Source organism: Myotis daubentonii, chromosome 9, assembly GCF_963259705.1.
Source record: "Myotis daubentonii chromosome 9, mMyoDau2.1, whole genome shotgun sequence".
Taxonomy (NCBI): Eukaryota; Metazoa; Chordata; class Mammalia; order Chiroptera; family Vespertilionidae; genus Myotis; species Myotis daubentonii.
Window position 1 is genome coordinate 61,498,819 of NC_081848.1, and position 22,530 is coordinate 61,521,348.

Sequence of the window (22,530 nt, forward strand, 5' to 3'; positions counted from 1 at the left end):
GCACTGGATATTTGGATGAGTAAAATAAAAACCCTGCAGGGACAGGGTCCTCATTCTCTTGTGAAAAATCACACCACTCTTCTGTGGAATGCGTTTTATGAGGGAGGGAAAAATGTGGGACCTCGGAAGGAGCACTCTCTTAGGGATTGGGGATGACAGTAGCAAGGGAGAGGTGGTAATAAGTCTGGATGCTTTTTTCATGCTGACAAAACTTAACACTTGTAAATAAATATGGCTTTTGTCCAGCTCATAATGCATATTGCTCTAGAAATACCACAAAGTGAAAATTGACAGTGGCTAAAACAGCACACAAGATTTGTTACCAACAAGTGGTACAAAATCTTTGATGAAATTTAAATCTGCAACATTTGACAAAGGAGAATTAAATATGATGGATGGAAACAATAGCAACCAAGGGCAATTCAGGAGGCAGAAGCTATAATTAATAAAAATATGACATGGAAAACAGTATAAATGAATGCTAATTTTGCCTCAATATTCAGTAAAAACAATATAAGTGGAAGAAAATAGCAATTTAAATGAGTAATGAAACTAATCAAGGAATAACACTTGGTTAATGAAGTTTTCATTCTCTACCCCAAGTAGTCAATATCAGCATATTTGTCTAAAATCTTTTATGAGAACATCTCTAGAATCAATAAGAGCATCAGAAGGCCCCAGAGCAACCTAGGCTTCAGAAGGAGGTAAATTTGAAAAGTTACTTGCAAAAGCCATAATCTGACATAACTGAAGCAAAGAAGAAAAAGCACACATATGTTTTAGTATGAAAGGGACCTGGGTTTGAATCAGTGGTTTCCTTTTACTAGATTTCAGGTTTCCTTAAACAAGCTGTTTGGCCTTTCCAAGTCCCCTCCTCTGTAAAACAGGGAAATAACCACCTCCTAGTCATATTATCTCATTAATCATCAAAGCTAGCATAGGACCTGACAGAAAACATGGTAGATGATAAATTATGTCACTTAAACTACAAGGTTTTTCCACTTTAACCTCTTGGTATGGTGATGTAAAAAGCCATATACTTCTGTGCCTCCCTAAAATGTTTTTACTTAACGAATTATTCCCTTTTCTTGATGCCTCAGAATCATCATAATGACCAGCTATGACATTATGCTGTCGCAACACTGGAGCTATGAGGCAAAGAGCCGCATGGCGCTGGTGCTTGAACATAATCGAGGCCTGTGGTCTCCTCTCTTACAGTGCCTTTTCATTACTGGGACTCAGAAGCCATAATCAAGTTTGGGAGAATTATATAGAAATGTATGAATAAGCTCAAAAGAGGGCCTCTCTTATGTTTTACGGTATTGACTTAGTGTCATCGCTTCTTACTGATCATTTATTTTCACTTTCATGGTATAGTTAAGATTATTTTTGCTGGCTTTGTAACCTATAAGTGCAGTTACTTTTTCCTAAAAATCTCTCTTTGGGCCGAAACTGGTTTGGCTCAGTGGATAGAGCGTCGGCCTGCGGACTGGAAGGTCCCAGGTTCGATTCCGGTCAAGGGCATGTACCTGGGTTGCGGGCATATCTCCAGTAGGAGATGTGCAGGAGGCAGCTGATCGATGTTTCTCTCTCATCGATGTTTCTAACTCTCTATCTCTCTCCCTTCCTCTCTGTAAAAAATCAATAAAATATATTTAAAAAAAAAATTTAAAAAATAATTAAAAAAAAAATCTCTCTTTGGTATAAAAATGTCATTACCATTTAACCCTGTGGCAATATACTATGCAACTTTTAAAAATGTATCCCTAGATTGAGGGGGAATGGGGAGGTAAGAGATCAATCAAAGGACTTGTATGCATGCATATAAGCATAACCAATGGACATGGACACTGGGGTGGTTGGGGCATGTCCTGGGGGGTGGGATTGGCCGGGGAGGGGTCGATGGGGGGGAAAAGGAGACAAATGTAATACTTTGGAAAAAAAATGTATCCCTAGACATATTAAAATGTTTTCAGATGAAACAGTATGTCTTACATTTGCTTCAAAATAATCTAAGGGCAAAGGGATTGGAAAGGGTTAGTGAATGGGATGAAAATGAAACAAGATTTACCTTGTGCTGTTGATAATTGCCTAAGTTGGGTGGGTGATGGATGGGTCCTGGAGATAAGGAGGGATGAGGGAATGGGAGGAAGAATAATTACACTATTCTACTTTTTGTTTTGGAAATTCCAAACCTATACACAAGTTTAAAAACACACACATACACACAAAAACCTATGTCTCAAAAGGAACTGGGTGCTGGTTTGGGTTCTAATTTGCTATGTGACTTAGGTATTTACTTAAATTTCATTAAGCCCTGTATTTTCTCATCTGTCACATGAGGGCTTGATGATTGTCAACACTGAGTTATTTCTAAGAAATTGGACAACTGGTGTTATGCATGTTTTTAATCATCTGCTTTTAAATAAAGACCTAATTGATGGTATTCTCTTAAATTTCACCTTTTCTTTTAAATTCCTCTTAAATTTCAATTTGTTTTTCATGAGTATGGCTCATACTTAGAATCTTCTAAATTTCAGCAAACTGCTCTAATATTTCTTCTAGCACTCGTATTTCTTAATAAGAAATATTTTTCTTATTATTTAAATTATTTAAATATTCTTTCACTTTACTTACTTTAACACTAAGCAAATTCATTATACCTACTTATATATTAAGAGAAAGCAGATTGCTTTCTGGAAACTCAATAATTAAAAATGCCACTTATAATATTGTATTTATGACCATATGGATAGCATGATTTACCACATATTTTATATACCTACCTACTATTCCATTTTTAAATGAATGCAGTAAAAGTGTTCAGTAACTTGAATTTTGAAGGAAAAAACTTTTAGCTAGGTTTTTTTTTACCAAGTTATGATTTAATATTTATCAATGTGTAAATATACAAACATGACAGCAATTTTAAAAACTTGTGAATAGTTGGCCTTACAAAATTACAACACACTGTAAATAAATCCCTCCCACATTTTACACAAATTACATGATTTTGATATACAAAGATTCTGTTTTTATTACACGGACAATGTACAACCAAGACTATTTACAATGCAAAAAAGTATATAAACCACAATTTAACATTCTGCTACTGGCAGCCACTATAGTTTAGGAGGTAGCTTTAATTAAACGAAATGAACAGAAGCCACATTTCCCAACTTGTGTTCTAAAAATAATTTACATAAGATAAAAATTCATTATATGCACAGTATATACAGTTTAATTATTAAACTGCAATCTAGCTTAATGTTTTTAGTATATCCTGTAAAACTAATATGGCAGTGGGTTTGCTATTGATTTAGCATATTGTTCAAAAAACTTATTGAACATTTATAACTTTATGACCCCACATCGTGACATATCAAAAGTCTATAGATGAGAATCAAGTAAAATTTTTCATTTTTAAAGACATGGGCCTAAGCTTTATTCATTTTTATCCCTTCTTCTTTTTTAATGACATGTGTCCTGTTTTACAAAAACACAGTATCTAAGCTGTGAACTGTTGTTTCATAGGCTTTTTGTAAATTACTGTAGGGGGAAATGTATGGAAACAGCATAAGTTCAGGAGAATCCAGCTAAGAAATAAATGTAAGTGCTTTGTATCATAATTACTCCCAATTTCTTCCAATTAAATGCAATTACTTACCACAGTTTTCTTTCTGTATAATTCAAAATATAAGTAGGTAACATACCAACAAAACTGGAAAACATCAGTGAAGCCAATGATATTAGGAAGTGTTCATTAATGGGAACATTACACAGAGCCATCAAATCCCTCAGATACTATTAAACTCCGAAGTTAGTTAGTAGTTTAGCCAAATCTACTAAACCCACACAGCAATTAGCCCTTTTACTTTTCCTAGTAGTGTGATGACAAAACACTCAGGGGAAAAAATGACTGATCGCGCCAAAGCAATGTAAAATGACTAAAAACAAATGTTCATGCTGTTCTTTTAAAATCTAATAGTTGTTAATATTGTTTTGAAAACATCTTCAGGTTTTAAGGTTTACAAATCACTCCAAGAAAATGTATGATTATGTCAAAGATGGAAACAGAAAATGCCACAACCTAAGGCCTACATTCACTCTCACAGTCCTACCTGGGAGACGATCCCCTTTTTGGCCCTGAAGTCCGTTGTCCTGAGATTAATGATCAGACATTAGGTAAAATTAGCAAGACTTTCTTCAGTTGTGTGAAACCACATTTTTAAAATATTCTTTAAAATATATTAACAGCTGTTCTTTATCTTGTGCTTCATTCAGAAACAGGTTAACATTTTTTGCTGCTTATGCAAATTTCAGATAAACCTAACGTTAGAATGCTAGGATATACATAAAACCTTTCCAAGTTACAGAGTTGTTCCAAATAGACCACACCGCGCGCTCGGACACTGGATTTTTCACCCATGGATTGTTCAGGCACTTGTTCTCTGAAAAAGTCTGCCACCTTCTCCTTCTTCTGGAAGTGACACCAGGCAGTGATCACAGAAGTGCTTCCCAGATGAAAGACCAGAGGAGGGTCCACTCTATGAACACTGGGATTGTGGCTGATGGGGGACGCAGTCACAGACACCCCGATTCAGTCTCTCACCCTGGGCAGATTGTAAGCATAGCGCACCAAGGGGAATCCTCGACTCTGATAGAAGCAGGCTCGTCCGCAGGCCTGCACCTGGTCAGAGCTGTCGGAGACAAAGGAATCTTCCTCATCCGCGTAATCGGAATGGGCCGACTGCGTGCCACAGTCCGACCAGTAGCCGTCTGGCCTTGGGCACGAGCCCACTGCCAGGGCGGGGCAGCTGTGCGACTTGATCAAGTGTTTGCACGACACGGGCTTTGTCAAGAGGAAGGACTCGCAGCACTCGCACACGGCCAGGTTGCCCTGCAAATGCGAGTACCCGCCGCAGTCGTAGTAGAAATCCTGCTCCACGCAACCCGCCTGGCTGCTGACGGACACGGACACCGACCCGCCCTTCTTGGCCAGGTGTCGCTTCAGCACCTTCCAGTCTTCTTTGAACCTGGGGTTGAAGAAAACATACAGGACCGGGTTCAGGCAAGCGGGCAGCGGGAAGAAGATCAGCGTGACCGACTTCATGATCTCCGGGCTGACGGAGACGGCGGTGATGAGCGGCGCGAAGGAGAAAAAGGCCACGGGGCAGAAGAAGATGCAGTTGGTGAAGATGAGCCACGCCACGTGCTTGATCGCGCCGGCCTGCGAGCCCTCGGAGAGGTCCTCCTTTTCCAAGTTGCAGTAGAGTTTCGTGTAGATGACGGCCATCAGCAAGAACGCCAGGGAGTTGAGCAGCACCAAGGTCACCGTAAAGCCTAACGCGGGCGCCTCTCCCGTGGGGAACGGCAAGCACAGCGGGGAGGCCGAGTACTCCCCGCCGTGGAAGAGGGGGAAGCAGCCTGCCACGGCGGCCCCCGCGAAAGCGAGCAGGGCAGCCACGCGGAACTGCTTGAGGTGATTGCTCTTCCCGTTTTTCATGATCTCTTTTGCAGACAGGCTTCTTTCGACAGCGGCCAACGTTAATAGAAAGATGGCGCTTTCCGAGGCGAAAACGGCAAGAAACCCAGCTATCTTGCAGCCACTGCCGATCTCCCACCAAATGCCAAATTCGGCGAATCTGCCCCAGGACACAGCATCCAGAAACGTTAAGATGCCAGTATAGGCTCCCATGAGTAGGTTGGCCACAGAAATCAGGCCTATGAACAATTTGGAGGAGGGTAGGGATGTACAGGGTGCGAATGTTGTTAAAATGACAAGCAGGTTGAAAAACAATGCAACCAAGAAAATGAACCACACGGTAAGACGGATCATCCAACTTCCCAGTAAATATTCGCAGGGCTTAAAAGCACCTAAAATGAAAAACAAAGAGAGGGTGGGGGGAAAAAAGACAATTTAGGGAACAGCATGTTCCATATGATATGGCATAAGACTCTAAAGATAGTTAATTCTACAATAATTAAATCTGCTACCAAACTGAATTGAACCAAATTGATAAGATCACTATTTCAGATATTCTTTTAGTCACTGCACTGGACTATTTAAAAATAACTACTTTTATTCTACACTCTCAGTGACATGGGCTGCTACAGTCAGCACAATTCCAGGGTCCCTAACTGAGGGTTCAGAAAGAGAAATAAGGGAAGTTTCCTTTCTTAGTTTCCCTCCTTTATTTTCTGAGGTCCTGAGCACAGGGTAAGGGTGGGGATACATTAGTGATTTCTTTCTCCAGTTTCAGGATTTAGGCTGAAATTAGTTTAAGATCTGATTTGGGGAAAAGTTAGGATACAGGGAAAAAGATTTGCCTGATCTGACCTCCAAGGATTTATTCAACTCATTTACTCACTAATAACTGATTGCAAAGGCCCTGGGGATAATAGTCCACTAATAAGCAGTGCTTTTCAAAAACAAAACAAAAAAACCCTACTTTTTATTAAATATTTGTTAAATTCATATAGTGATATCTAAAAGAAAAACCGTACTTTTTCTTACACTTAAGTCAATATGCATAGCACAGTGTCTAGCATATACAAGGTACCTGATATAAGAGTTTGGAATTGGATAAACTAGGGTTTGAATTTAGGGTCCATAACTTGCTACTCTTTTTCTTGAGGAAGCAACTTAAATCTGTAAATTTCATTTTCTCACTTGTGGATAATAATGTCCATTTCATAAAGCTGTGGAACTTAGTATTACATACATAGGTACCTAAACGGGCTACTGGTATAGAGTTCGACTTCAGTAGTAGGTTCTTTTCTTCTTTCTTCCTAGTTCTAGTATACTTAATAATAATCATATATGTATACATATATTTTTATACACTTCTTATGGCTTTCAAAGGCAATCTGATGAGGTAGATTAACATGGGTGTAATTATCCCCATTTTTCATCCAAAGAAACTGAGATTTCATAGTGTTCAATTGACCTGCACAAAGGTTTTTCAGTTAAGATAGTGCAGGGAGGACTAAACAATGCTGGTGTTAAGTATTCATACAAAGCTACGTCCAATAAAATCCTGTGTAACTTAAAGTAGGACTGCAAGAACTAATTTAGTAGCTAAATGGTATGTTCCAGTAACTGACTTTGACATGCTGGTTATGCCACAAATGACAACTGTTTTATTTAAAAATCAGTAAAGAAAAACAAAGTTGTGTCTACAAAGCATAAGAAAATGATGTACTGCAATTGCCTAAAAGACATGTTCTGACTTATCTTCCTGAACTGTCATGAAGTTTAAAACATGCTATAAAGCATTTTAATCACTAAGATATTCACAAACCTAACCAACCAGGTCTACACCATTTAATTCGGACTTCCAAATAGCACAAGAAACGTTTAAAACTTGTTTCTAATTAATTAATTTTTAAAGTTTCCCCCTCAGGGAGGTGTTAACAGGAAGCTTTCCCTTTTATCCGTGTATCTGAAGCCATCCTTCTTCAGGGAGGAATGGCTCTGACCTGGGAGAAAGGCTCCCTTGGAGAAGTGTTTGACTAGTGGGTGGAGTTCAGTTCCCTCAAAAGCCCCGGGAAGCAGACCCCGCCCAGTCTCTGTTCCGGGAAAGCCGTGGCCTCCTCCGGTTCTAACAGAAGGTTCCTGCTCTCCTCTACGTTGGCTTCTGAGTGAGCACACAGGTATCCCTGTTACTACAACTGAGTCGGGGAGACCGGCCAGCAATCTATCCCTACTGCAGCCAGGGGAGGTGAGCTCAGACCTCACTCCTCCTGGTTGACCCCAATGTTTAAATTCAGTGTGGATGGAGGAAATGGAACCTCAGCATAATCAGGTCTCGTCTCCCTTTAATGAAGCTGGTCTCTTCTCATTGGGTTGTCAGTTCCTGATGTACATTCTCCAACACAAGAACCCCAGGGGGGCAAGTGAGGGAGCTGCACCCTTTAACTTCCAACAATACAGAAATTAGACAAATTGCATAAACATAAATGATTCTTGCCAATCTCATTCACTCATCTGGCCACTTGAAGCTTATTCTCTACACAAGTATTCTTATTATTTATACTTATTTTCCATGCTAAGTGTTAAAGGACACGTGCAGCACCCCGAGAAACTCACAATTCAGCAGTAATTAGAGAATCATGTTGTATGATTCTGAGCCATGAAATTAATGTCCAGATTGACCTGTTGTCAATATGCTAAGAAAGGGAGCTACTTCACAACATACAATTTAGCCAACTCTGACAGGCAGAATATAACATCACAGTCACAATGGTCAGTTGACTAACTTTCCCAAGTCTACTAAGTTCAATGACATAAAAGACAATTAAAAGGAAAGTTTGCATTAAAAACAAAACAAACAAAAAACAACCCTAACTGGTTTGGCTCAGTGGATAGAGCGTTGGACTGTGGATTGGAAGGTCTGGGGTTCAATTCCGGTCAGGGGCACATGCTCGGGTTGCAGGCTCAATCCCCAGTAGGGGGCGTGCAGGAGGCAGCTGATCAATGATACTCTCTCTCGTCATTGATGTTTCTATCCCTCCGGCTCCTTTCCTCTCTGAAATCAATAAAAATGTATTTTAAAAAAACAAACAAAAAAAACACTAAAAATCCTTACAGATCAGTTAAATACTTTATGGAATTAGTTCTAGTGTTAAGCATTGAGAAAAAAAAGTAAAATAAAATAAAAATTAAATTTTAAAAAAAGTGCCTCTCAATATTTAATGTTCATGACCCTCATCTCGGGAGCTCGTTGACACAGATTCAGATTCAGTGGGTCTGGACGGGAGGTTCTGCAAGAGCTGCCTAAGCTCCTGGTGCACAGACCCCACGCCGAGTCGCAGGCTGGATGAGGCCATCTACTCCCTCCCCCATTCCCGAAATCACACTTATCCCCAGAAGTTTCAGGTACAGTTGCCTAATGTCCATTTAAAGCAAGACACTGCAGCACACTCAGTCGGGCATACCTGTTGAAGGCGTGCAGTGGATAATTATCTGACTGTGCTCTTCATTTTCAGCACTGCTAGTGACCCCTGCGGCATCAGCGGGACCTGAGGACAAAACATCGGTTGAGTTGAATTCAAGCTTTATGCGATTCAAAAGAACCAGTTTCCTGCGATCCCGTCTCTCGTACATGAGGTAAGTTCAGCTTGTTACGAGGCTTGATAACATATTAAAGATGCCAGGAACACAGTAAATGCCATTTTCCTCAGATTTCCTACCGATCCTTCACAAACCGATTAGAATAACAGAGACTTTGATCAATGCCATCAAGCGTGTTCTAGTTTACCAAGTACGTGCACTTGCCTTTATCCTTGGCCACACTGTGTTCTTGGAGGCTCTTATCTTCCGTGTTTGAATGGGTGTAAGAGTCGCAACCCCAAAATGCACAGCACTGATAAGCATAGGGTACCGATAATGACCTGGAAAATAATTGTAAAACCTACATTGAACAGCAACTTCACAGACATGCTTGTTTTGTAAAAAGTATTTTAGTCACTGAAAGCCCCAGCCCAGGAGTCAGAAAGACCTAGCTGTCAACTTGCTTTAAGCTGCTCAGTATCCTTTCCAGGCCTCAGTTTCCTCATCTGTGAAAAGAGCTCTAGGATCAGGTGACAGCATGAGCTTCTCCATTTACATAAGATATGCTTTTCAATCAAACCGTGTTTAAAATTTTACAGTAACATACTTTTATAAATGAATCAACCACACCCAATGTATCATATGAAACTGGTAGTTTCATTTAAAATTAATGTCTCAAGTCATCTGTGAATTTATACCATTAAATGAATTTACTTTGTTTATAAGTAATAGTGAAAATATTTATTCTCCTCTCCCAAAATAATATCCCCAAACCCTCTCTCTATTATAGCTAGTGAAGTCCCCATTCTAATACTGTGTCTCCATAAAGTATTATATAGCACTGCATCAATTTTCTATAGGCTCCCACTTATGTGGTTTCTGTCATCTTGTTGCTAATGTCAAATCCCCTATATAAAAAACCGTTCTGATGAATAGCTCTGTTATCTCTTTGACAGCATCAGGGACTCCAATTCATATTCTTAAGAACTATGGAATGATGCTCAAGTTCTATTTTACACCAAATCTGTGAGGACTGGGGTAGAAAATACTCTTAAATTATAGCCTCCAAGAAAATCTGGGAACCACAGCAAAAATACCCCCACTAAATTAAAAAAACAAAAAGCTAGCACACTCTATCATTTAGGGGCCTACCCCACCATCAACAAAAAAGAAAAATAAGCAGAAACACACCTGAGATTAACAAAGTCTTTTGCTGCCAAAGCTTCTTTCAGCTGGAAGTTGCCCACAAGTTTCAGTTGATTCAGCCCACTCAGGCCTTCCGTAGGAAATGACGTTAATTCATTGAAACTGACATCTCTAAAACGTGAACAAGACTTCAAATTAACTCCCAAGATGCAAATCGCCCAAGATGCAAATCACACAGAAACATCTGTACGTGTTAACAACATAGACATTAGAGTTCCAGTAGGAAGGTTGAGTTGTGTTAATCAGCGGTTCTCAACCTGTGGGTCGCGACCCCTCTGGCGGTCGAATGACCCTTTCACAGGGGTCGCCTAAGACCATCCTGCATATCAGATATTTACATTATGATTCATAACAGTAGCAACATTACAGTTATGAAGTAGCAATGAAAATAACTTTATGGTTGGGTCACAACATGAGGAACTATATTTAAAGGGCCAGAAGGTTGACAACCACTGTGTTAAAATGATGAATCTAGGCATGCATCTCGCCATATTAAAAGCTCGTACTATATCCATGCAGTTAGCCTTTATTACAAGGAAACAACTGAACAGAAAAATATTCAGACAAATCAATGCACAAACACAAGTTTCCGTAGACTATTCGTGACTTTCCTGATATTATTGCATAAAGTCGTCAACTTACAGGTTAGTTATTGACCCAAGCTTGGCAAAAGCTCTGTCATGAATTTCATGGATCAGGTTTCTACTCAGATCTCTGCAATTATAAGAATAATGTGTTAATATTTTCAAATAAACTCAAATTGCAGTCACTTTGACTACACTTTAGAATCTGAGGTAGTCACACTATCCCCAATAACAAAAACCTTTAATATTATCCAACAACATTTTCATTTGGGTGCTGAATGCCTCTCCTTCACAAAAACCTATGTCTTGGAATGTGTTCCCATGGAGCAGTAATTCTACTTGGCATCTGTTTCAAAACAGTTGTGAATTTTCTCCCCCTTATCATTCTGGTGCCAGTTCAAAAATATAAATGATAATGATATAACCTTTGGTACCATTAACTAGGTGAGAAAAAGCTCAGCTCCTGACAAAGCTGAAAATAAAAGTAGGTCTCATATTATTTGCCTTCCCAAAGGTTAGTGATAAGGCTCCAGAGAGAAGACGAATAATCAATATGCAAACAAGAGCATTCCAGAAGGGCTTCAGATATCCCCCCCGCCCCCCGGCAGGAAACAAACATCTTATCAACAGCAGAACCATACAGAGTGAGGAACACACCCTGAGGAATTCTGCTATTACAGAAATAATAAAACAGAGAGATAATCTCCAACCACACTTGAACTGAGCCTGATTGGAAATTCAGAGATTGGATAAATGCATTCCATGACACGTCTCTTAGATAACAGGAAAACTCAACAAACTGGGTTTCAAATCATAAAAAGGCCAGCTTTTCATTGTTGTCGCTTATCAGGGCTCCAGAAGTGATGGCAGCGAGGAGCCAGTCCCCTTCCTCCTGGGGCCCTGACCCACAAGCCTGCCAGCGACAAGGACAGGTCCGGCGACCCACCACCGATACAATGTTTTCTACTAGAATGCATTTCTCATTTCTAAGTGGGGGGCTGCTGAAAAGCAGGACGCGATATACGTAAGTTCACTTCACTGTCAATTTTTTTAATGCATTCTGCACTTTAACAAATGTTCACTAATTCAGTGATGTGTGTGTCCTGCACTGCAGCTCCAGGAAGGCAATGGCCAGGATTGTCTCAGTCACCTCTCTATTACCAAGTACTTCATAGAGTCGTTGGCACACATATACGCTCAAGTACACATCAATTTTACAAATGTGTGCTTCTGCTGCATGTTAGCCACCTTTGTCATGATAGATACACCAGTGCAGGGGTCAACAAACTTTTTCAGGGGCAGGCCAGAAACCAAATATTTTTCACCTCTGGGGGTCCTATGGTCTGTCCTGCAAGTATTGAACTCTGCCACAGGATGGTGAAATGAGCTTCAGACAATACTTAAAACAAAAGGGGCCAGGCTGTGTGCCAACAAAACCTAATTTACAAACAACGGAGGCAGGCTGGATCTGGCCCACAATTACAGTTTGCCAACTCTGGCCTAATGAATGGATAAACTCATTATTATGACTTGAAAACAAAGTGCATCTCTCAGGTTGTACACATTCTTCTTTTTAAATCAATGTACAATATCAGAGATGAGCTAAGGTAAAAAATGCTGAAAATACATTATTTATAGTAAAGTACCATGCAGTAAAGTTCAAAGAACAGTATTTACACATAATAAATCAGATCTTTAAGTATATCTATCAAAATGGGGACTGTGCTGATATATTTAATTTATAGCTTGACAGGAAATTTACTCATCTCTAATAATCATAGAGAAACTTACAGTATCCTTAGGGATATGAGGCCTTGAAAAGTGCCTTCTCTGATTTGGCGGATCTGATTACGTTGCAAAGAACTAGAAGAAGAAGGAAGGAAAGAAGGGGGGGGGGAAGAAAGAGTAGGGGAAGGAGAGAAGAAAAGGGGGGAAGAATGAAGGGGAAAAGGGAGGAAAGGGGGTAGAAAAAGAAGAGGAGGGGGAAGAAAAAAATAGAAAAAAATGATTTTCTATTTGAAAAATAATATTTCTTAAACTTTTTCTAACTTTAAATACTCATTCATAAGTAACTGATTGATCTTGTTGAAAGTCAAGGAAACTTATCTATAACTTGAAATGGTTAGACTAATTGGTATTTCACCCCCAAATTATATGGGGGGTATATATAATTATCTAAATTCCTCATCAACCCTGCTCAGGAGTGGAAAAGGAAGACAACACAGTGAGAAAGGATCCAAGACAACACAACCACACCGAGTACCATAGAGGAAGGAGGGGATCAAAAATGGGAAAATTAATGCCCTCCTCTCCTCACCTCCCCATTAACTTCTATCAGAGAGGTCCTATATAGGTACACAGTAGATACCCAGGTCTGGTTTCCCTCACCAGCTAGGACAAGTTTTTGTGTTTTTGTATACACCACTCTCTCCCCATAGTGTCTCATAGAATTCCTAATACATAGGTGTCTAAAAACTACTGGTTGCATGAACATACCTGGTATAATGGGACATTTATTCATAAGAACACCTGATTATATGAATATCTAATTTCTTAATATTAAAGCCATTTATTTAAAATGGGAAATGCTCAATGAATTAACAATATACCACACAGCAAGAAGAGTAAGTCAAAGAACAACTTACATTTCTTCCAGAGCATGGCAACCATTAAAGCTTGGGAGGTCTTTTATATTGTTGTAGGACAAGTCCCTTAAAACAATGGAAATGAAAAATTAATGTTATCAGAAAACTGTATTTAAAAAGCTATACTCAAAAGCACTGAAAGCAATGCTAATTATCTCTAATAAAGAGATAACAAGAAAAGCAGCTATATTTTTTTCTAAGACTTGTAAGCATCTAGAGCACCTAGTGATACAACAGGCTTAAGATTTGCAAACTTCAAGTACATAATGTTGAATACAGACAATATAAAATATATTTTTAAATGTTATGTAAAATGAACAAAATTAAATATAAAAATATAATATGGAATATATAAAATTATGTTTAAGTCCTAGAGTTATGGGTTTTTTTAATTCTATTTTACAATATTGTTTATACCCTAAATAATTTCTATGTTATTTCATTAAAAAGCTATAAGAGGAGTGGTAGTCATATTTTTAAAAACATATTAAATCAAGTATTGGGACTACTTAACTCTCAGTTAATCCCACTGAAATTTTTTCTTAGTGGTAATTGTCAGGCTTGATACTCCATGACACCATTTAATTACCTGCTTAATCAATCAGTCACTTATTTTGTTACTATCTCTCCCCACTGAATACTTATTAATAACTTAGTAACTTAATTATTCGTTCTTTTCACATCTTTTATTTACTTTTAATTCCTAGGACAGTTTAAAGTTTTTGGAAAGCTCCATGCTCAGTTGGTTCCTGATCTAAGACAGATTTGGGCTGTGCTTAGGCTACGGATGACAGAGCAGGAATCGGAGAGCTGACCCTTCTGGGGAAACGAATAAAAACAAGGAGTCAGGACAAGAAAAAAAATCAAGGAAGGACCTAGCTTGGTTTTAGTTTGTTTAAAGTAAAGTCAGAAGATGAATGATATATATAACCCTAAAACTAAATTCAAATGCGCATTACCTACTCTGGGCTATTAAAATGATCGCTCATTTCCATGAAGGAAATAAGAAATAATTATAATTTAAAATCACCTGCCGAAACCGGTTTGGCTCAGTGGATAGAGCGTTGGCCTGCGGACTGAAAGGTCCCAGGTTCGATTCCGGTCAAGGGCATGTACCTGGGTTGCGGGCACATCCCCAGTAGGAGATGTGCAGGAGGCAGCTGATCGATGTTTCTCTCTCATCGATGTTTCTAACTCTCTATCTCTCTCCCTTCCTCTCTGTAAAAAATCAATAAAATATATTTTAAAAAAAAATCACCTAACGAAAATAGTTCATTAAAAAGAAAACTCAACATGTGTGAAGCACATAAAAGAAAGGTGTGAGAAGGGAAGAAGAATCCAACTTACAAAGTCCTAAGCATCTTTTGTTCTTGGCACAGATTACTGGATATACTGCTTATCTTTGTACCTGTCAAGGTCCTGTGGAAAAACATGGCTCATCTAAGAAATTATTCAAGTTGAGATGGTAAAAATACTATTCTCATGTAGAAAAATAAATGCTCACTTATTTGCAAATGGACTAGAGTCTATGTATCCCACAACCTGATTCTCCCTAAAGTTAGGCACGAGGGGAAGACAAATTAACCCTCCACGCTAGTATCATTGTCCATAATAAAATCAGAGAAGCTCATGACACTAGAGGTAATATTATCTAAACAACAAGCTTGATTTCTCACATTGACCAACAGAAAAACAGCAATGCACAGTCATAGCCTGACCATGACCACCTGCAAGTTCTGTCACCCCCCTCCCCAGCATCTGCCACTCATACTCAAAACATTGGGGGCATCCTGCCCCCAAACATTATTCCTGTCTTTTCTTTCAGTCAATCTGACTCAACAGTCTCACATTTTTCTCTTACTCCCCTCCCTTTCTGTTCCCATTTTCAGTCAACCACCAATTCCTGTTCTTTTTTCCTCTATAGTGTCTCCAGCATCTGACGTTCTGTCTCCATTTTTACTGCTACAATACAGATAGAAGATGGGATGGTGCAGAAAGGGGTGGGAGCATCTCAGGCCACAGGGAAGAACTGCAATGGTTCAATGTGTTCACTTAGCCAAGTGGATCATTCTCATGGCCTCCTCACTACTCTTCCTATCTCTAATCTTTCTTCTCCTCCTCACACGACCTGCTCCATTATCCTCAACACTTCCAATGATCTTAAGAGTCAAGTTTAAATTGCTTAGCTCAGAGCTTCTCAACTTCTTTTTCTTACATCTTGGCACACATGAAAATCAAAGATTTGTGTGGCATAATGTGGTAAGGCTCCATGTGGCTGGAGATCCTGGCCACCTCAGGCCCCACCTGGCTGCCTCGAGGGCCGAAGTCATCAAGACCTTGGCTGCATGTGTAACCCATTGACAGACCGTCCATTGGGAAGCTTTGCCAGAACCAAACGTTCAGTGTTCAAGGCTTGCCATTTCAAATTTGTGACCGAAACAATTTTCTAAATTTCTCTGTACCATGCCCCATTCAATTCTAACTTAAGTGATCTTCTGTACCCCATTCTTTAACTAAACTTGCCTTTCTAAATAAAAACCCCACTCTGGGAAACCTGCCAGTATTTCATTTTGAAACATTTCACCTCCTCCAGGAAGCCTTCTCTGATAGCCTGCATTAATTGCTCCATTTGTGAATCCCTGAAGCACTGCTTCTGATCTGGCACTTGCTTACTCCCTTATATTTCCAATGCCCTTTGCATATTGTATCTCCACACACCAGGCAATACTCTACCTGGGTCGAGTGAGCCCAAACCCAATATCCATTTCCATGCTATTCACAAAGGGAGATTGTAGGAATCAACAAAGTCTTCATCATCACCAAAAAGCACTGGCTCACAGCTAGCAGGCCAGCGTGCTCTCTCTATGCAACTGGTCTGCCAAGGGCCACACTTACAGACTCTCCAGGTGGACAGTCCCGGTCAGATTGGGGAACTGCTGCACCATGCTGGCACCACGAATGACTCTTTAAGAAATCAGGAGAGAAAAAATAGTTTTAAATAAAAAATTCACATAGACAACATTTGCATTTTCTTTTTTAAGCAGTTTAAGATAGCACTACAAGACCTAAAAAATAAAATTGCTTTCATCTCTTGGATGCACCTGAAAGTGTGAAAATTTGGCCAAATGTTCACATAAATTAAAACTATCATAAATTTTCAGAATTATCCTTTGGACTTCTGGCCAAGGAAAAGACACTAGAAGAGTTTCTTTTCTGGAGCTACGGTAATAATGTCTAGTTTTCCATTAAGGCAACTGTATAAGCATTCAGGTGTGTTTTAGAATTTATGTAAATACTTACAAGGAATGCAGATCAGATAAATTGTGAAATGCTGAGTTCCCCACGAAAGATAGAGGATTATCATACAAATGTCTGTAAAAACAGCAGAAAAAAAAAATCAAAGTTTTCATATGTTCACAAGAACTCGCAAACTAAATCTATGTTCATAAAGTTCATATATCTCAAAGCCTGACTTTTCATTCTTTTTTTTTTTTTTTTAAGTCACCCAGTTTATGGTATTTTTCTTTTTTTTTCTTTTTTTTTTCTTTTTTTTTTTTTATTGCTTAAGGTATTACAAAGGGTATTACATATGTATCCATTTTATCCCCCCGCCCTAGACAGTCCCCTAGCCTCCCCTATCACCCAGTGTCTTATGTCCATTGGTTATGCTTATATGCATGCATACAAGTCCTTTAGTTGATCTCTTACCCCCCTACCTCCTGCCCCCCAACCCTCCCCGGCCTTCCCGCTGCAGTTTGACAATCTGTTTGAGGCAGCTCTGCCTCTGTATCTATTATTGTTCAAAAGTTTATAATGGTCTCTATTGTCCACGAATGAGTGAGATCATGTGGTATTTTTCCTTTATTGACTGGCTTATTTCACTTAGCATAATGCTCTCCAGTTCCATCCATGACGTTGCAAATGGTAAGAGTTCCTTCCTTTTTACAGCAGCATAGTATTCCATCGTGTAGATGTACCACAGTTTTCTAATCCATTCATCTACTGATGGGCACTTAGGCTGTTTCCAGATCTTAGCTATGGTGAATTGTGCTGCTATGAACATAGGGGTGCATATATCCTTTCTGATTGGTGTTTCTGGTTTCTTGGGATATATTCCTAGAAGTGGGATCACAGGGTCAAATGGGAGTTCCATTTTCAGTTTTTTAAGGAAACTCCATACTGTCTTCCATAGTGGCTGCACCAGTCTGCATTCCCACCAGCAGTGCACAAGTGTTCCTTTTTCTCCACATCCTCTCCAGCACTTGTCGTTTGTTGATTTGTTGATGATAGCCACTGACTTTTCATTCTTAAGTCAGATGGTTTTTGTCATCATATAGAGATAGCTGTACATGATTATACATTAGAAGAAACTTTCAAAACTACTTACATAGTTCTTAACAGTGGATTACCATCAAATGCTCCATCAGGGATAACAGAAATAGAATTACTATGAAATAACCTAAAAAGATAGGAGAAAATATTTTGAAATGCATATGCCCTTGTGAAATAAAGTTAAAACCCAAGTATCTACTCCTGTATTATATAGCATATAACTGATAAGAACTACATGAAAACTTCAGAACTGTGGGAAAACTGAATTTTTAAGTCTATCTCATATTTTTCCCAATAGTTCTTCTTAAATCCCTGCTTAGCCTACTATCAATCAGAAACCTCATCTACACTTAGCTGTACCTTCATCATCAAAGAACTTTAGACCACAGGAATCATAACATGTCTGCCCCCCAAATCTCTCACTATAGCCTGCATTTAGTCTTTAAGCAATTCATCGTACAGCTTTAGCTATTGGCTCATAACGTACAGTCCCTGTTATGCCATATACATTCCTACCACTGCCCTTGACAAATTCAACTTCTAAAATGCTCCCCTGTCCCTTTCATTTATTTAAATACTAGTGTCCTGGTGCATGGATTTGTGCACATTGAAAGGAAATTAGAAGAAGTATTTTAATATCGATATTCGCCCTTTCTCTATAATAGAAATGTTAAGCAAATTCACGATCGACAATGACAGATCAAAACACACCTGTGAGATTGGTGCCAGCGAGAGCTTTTTATGTATCGTGCATGCGCGAGTCAACTTAGCCTTTTATATATAGAGAATAAACTTGCTTAATTAGACCCACTTTCTGATTTAGCTAAACTTTTTCCAGCCCAGTGAAGCACCCCAACTTGTCTTTCACGAAATTGTCAGCAATAAGCAGTAAATATCAACACGAAGCAGATTATTATCGTAGATCACGCAGGGAGAACAAAGCAAATATTTAACTGCAGCAGTGTTTGACTATATTCTTCTCAGTGAGAAAACCTGAAGTCATTTTCAAGTTCCACCATTTCTTACTTCTTTTCAGTCGGGTCAAGTTTCTAAGCTTTCTAAATCTCCATTTTCTGGCTAATGAAAAGAAAATAGGATTCCACTGAGTCTCCTATCTACCTACTCCAGGACTTCTGTGAGGATCAAATGAGATGAGGCACGGGAAGATGCTTCACAGACATTTGGTTAAAGTGTAAAATGTTTGCACCTGGCTATAAAGCAAGCCGTGTTCCTGGGCTGAAGAAACTGCAAGGAGGCTAGTCGCTAGGGAGAGGAAGCCAGGCGTTGCTACGTGATGTCATTACCCAGCGCCCACAGCGACCATTTATGGGCTGGGCTGGCTCTGGGCAGCATTTTGCGATGTGGGGTCTTGGCAGCATTGGCTGCAATTTGGTGGGGCATCGCTCTGGGGTGGTGGCAGGGCCTGTGTCCCACTTGAGGGAAGCCGAGTGTTGGTTTGTCAGCGCCAGGTCCGTGGTGCTGTTTATTTTTAAATGGCCAGTGGATGTCATGGCAGCTCCTGTGTTGAGCATCTGCCCCTTGGTGGTCAGTGCACATCATAGCTACCGGTCGGACGGATGGACACTTAGTCTTTTATATATAGAGATTTCCATTCTTTTGAGCCCAGTCCAATTTCTACTCTGTAGTGATGCCTTTTCCAATGACCTCATCTCAATGAAGTCTTTTTTCTGGAATGATTTCTTTATCTGATCTACACAGCACTTATTTCTAGCTAGAAATTGCTGTCTGTCTGTCTTGTGTGGTAGCCTCCCAATGACACTAATACAACAAGCTCCTACAAGGCAGAGACCCTACATTACAGCTTTTCTTTCCCCAGAATCTAGCTCTGTCGGGTAATCTATATTCAGAACTGTCCATGCCAGCTGACATATTCCAGCCTGTATGATCATGCATGTTTGTGTGTATGTGTTTTACGGTGTAGGTAATGGAGCAAATGTGCCCTAAAAGTCTCACTGTTGGAACATTACATGGTAAGTTCTGAGGATATTAAGGCATAAAAACAGCAAAGAAATACTCACAGTTCTTTTAGGCTAGGAAGGGCTTTAATAGCCTGGGGAAATTCTCCCAAGTTATTATAATTCAAGTCCCTAGGGGGGGAAAATGGGGAAAATATGTAAGAATATTGAAGAGTGGTCATAATTTAAAAGGCATTTTGGTACAAATGTATTTCTTAAAAATATCACTTCCTCTAGATCATAATCTTTCTTTACCAACCATATTGCCATTCAACACCCGGTAGGAGTTTAATTAAATTTACACCTTTTCTTAGAATACTGAATAAAAACAAGAATCATAATTCTTCTGGGACGTTTTTAAGTCAATCTAAAAAATTCAAAGAATTCTCAGACTCACACATTACTGGTACATTCAACAAACAAATCATCTGAATGTCATTTCTCAGGAAAGTCACCATAAAAGAGAATTTATTAAATTATCCATTTCTAAGCAACAATAGTCTGCAACGAAGCTTTCCATCTGGGAGTTAGAGTGGCTGCCAGAAATTCTGGCCTGAGGCAGCCGACCTCAGCCCTAACATCAGCAAGATGGCCCACAATAAATAGGAAGAAGGAGAAGAACCAGGATTAGTTCACATAACTATTGCCCTCTAGTAGGTTACAAATTGTTGAAAATGTCACATTCATTGGGAGAAAGAAATGTCACAGGGATCTGTACTAAGAAAGTGTTCATTCTGAGTATGTTTGCATCTCAATTCTTTTCACCTAAGAGCATCGTAGCATATGATTGGCATATAAATTTCAGAATGAGAGTAAAACAAAATCAAATGCCCAGCTTCTTAGAGACCTATTTCATTTTCCTTTTCTACATAGAAAGAAAAGTAGCAAATAAAAATTTAACTGGGAAGAAGAGATTCAATTTTAACATAACTGGAATCGTATGCATGGCGCAGTGTACATTCAGTCTCCTGTTACACTGGTATTTACAGAAAAAAGGAGAACTGAGTTTGGAACTATCTTCTTCAAGTACTTCAACTTTCAAATAGCCATTGACGCTCACCAGCCTTTACTTCAGTGGTTCTCAACCTTCTGGCCCTTTAAATACAGTTCCTCATGTTGTGACCCAAACATAAAATTATTTTCGTTGCTACTTCATAACTGTAATGTTGCTACTGTTATGAATCGTAATGTAAATATCTGATATGCAGGATGGTCTTAGGTGACCCCTGTGAAAGGGTCATTCGACCGCCAAAGGGGTCGCGACCCACAGGTTGAGAACCGCTGCTTTAGTTGTTCAGACAGAAAAGTGGGTTAACCGAGTCCTAACGGTCTTCTCATTAACTGAGAGTTAACAAGAGACCTCAGTGAAACAAAATATTACAAAACCATAAGCATTCCCATCAGATGTTACTGACCCATCTAATTGGGCCGTTCTCTGAATCATTTAGTGCACCACAATGGCAAATATTATCACTCTCTAAATAAAGCAACTAATATAAAGTAAAATAACAAAAATTAAGATCCTACTCTCGATTACACACAGCTGCACAATGTCTTTTGCTCAGTGTTGCAATATACATTTGAAACTGCCAGAACTCCCCAAAACTTTAACTAGCAGAAACAACAACAAATGTACCCTAAGCAAACTGGAAAACTTTGTCACACTTAGCATATGAAATTCGAGATAATATTCAATCCCAGTGTTAACCATTAACCAGCCAGGCAACTGTGTTCAAGGAAAAAACAAACAAACAAAAAACTCCCAGAATTAATTTGATAAGGCTCAAAATTCCATAATTAATCTACCATAAATTTTAACAAAACCATAGTGTAGGAAAGGTAATACAGTTTGACAGACTGAGCTGCTTTTAACATGTACTTTTGCAAGAAATATTAAGTTCAAATTTTTGTGCCATTTTTAACCATAAACTTAGATTAGAATTCATAACTTTGTTATTTGATGGCAAAAATTTAGCCAACTATTAACCTAATTATGAGTGAACGTAAGACCTTTAATTTTTTCTTTTTTGCAATGAAATGCAAAATTGCACCCTTGACATCATAATATGATCATCCAAAATATGAATAAACTTACAAGGTTTCCAGGTTATCTAGTCCATCAAAACAGTGTCGGCCCAGGCTTTTAATTTTATTGTTATGAAGGTGCCTATGGAAAAAAGCATCAAAATGACTTTAACATCGCCCAATAGCAACTATTACAGTGATTTATATGTCTAAATTTGTATAGCTTAAAATAAATGGCCCTAGTGGTTTGGATTGGTGGATGGAGCCCAAGGGCTGAAAGGTCGTGGGTTCAACTCCTGTCAAGGGCAAAGGACCTCTAGTTACTAATAAAAAAAGAAAACAAGCCGAAACCGGTTTGGCTCAGTGGATAGAGCGTCGGCCTGCGGACTGAAAGGTCCTGGGTTCAATTCCGGTCAAGGGCATGTACCTGGGTTGCGGGCACATCCCCAGTGGGAAATGTGCAGGAGGCGGCTGATCAATGTTTCTCTCTCATCGATGTTTCTGACTTTCTATCTCTCTCCCTTCCTCTCTGTAAAAAATCAATAAAAAATATATTTAAAAATAAAATAAAATAAAAAAAATAAAACAAATGGCAGAGCTAAACATGTCAACACTTGACCAATGGAAAACAAGCAGCACTGGGTAGTTATCTCGATATGTACCCCAGACTGAGATTCACTGGACAGAATACCAGTGACAAGGAAGAT

General features: G+C 39.1%; 1 protein-coding gene across 2 annotated transcripts in view; it reads right to left on the reverse strand.

Annotated features, from left to right (window-relative positions):
* Positions 1 to 2,863: 2,863 nt before the first annotated feature.
* The window catches only part of LGR4 (leucine rich repeat containing G protein-coupled receptor 4), a 97,149-nt gene continuing 77,482 nt past the window's right edge, over positions 2,864 to 22,530 (reverse strand). For both annotated transcript variants that reach the window (XM_059709171.1, XM_059709170.1), the window contains 13 exons: positions 21,894 to 21,965; positions 19,862 to 19,930; positions 17,878 to 17,949; positions 16,791 to 16,862; positions 16,386 to 16,454; positions 14,838 to 14,909; positions 13,491 to 13,556; positions 12,637 to 12,708; positions 10,904 to 10,975; positions 10,247 to 10,372; positions 9,281 to 9,396; positions 8,941 to 9,024; positions 2,864 to 5,877 (listed from right to left, as the gene is read on the reverse strand). In XM_059709171.1, the coding sequence (XP_059565154.1) occupies positions 4,601 to 5,877; positions 8,941 to 9,024; positions 9,281 to 9,396; positions 10,247 to 10,372; positions 10,904 to 10,975; positions 12,637 to 12,708; positions 13,491 to 13,556; positions 14,838 to 14,909; positions 16,386 to 16,454; positions 16,791 to 16,862; positions 17,878 to 17,949; positions 19,862 to 19,930; positions 21,894 to 21,965 (2,239 nt within the window). In that variant the 3' untranslated portion in view covers positions 2,864 to 4,600. The remainder of the gene's footprint in view (positions 5,878 to 8,940; positions 9,025 to 9,280; positions 9,397 to 10,246; positions 10,373 to 10,903; positions 10,976 to 12,636; positions 12,709 to 13,490; positions 13,557 to 14,837; positions 14,910 to 16,385; positions 16,455 to 16,790; positions 16,863 to 17,877; positions 17,950 to 19,861; positions 19,931 to 21,893; positions 21,966 to 22,530) is intronic.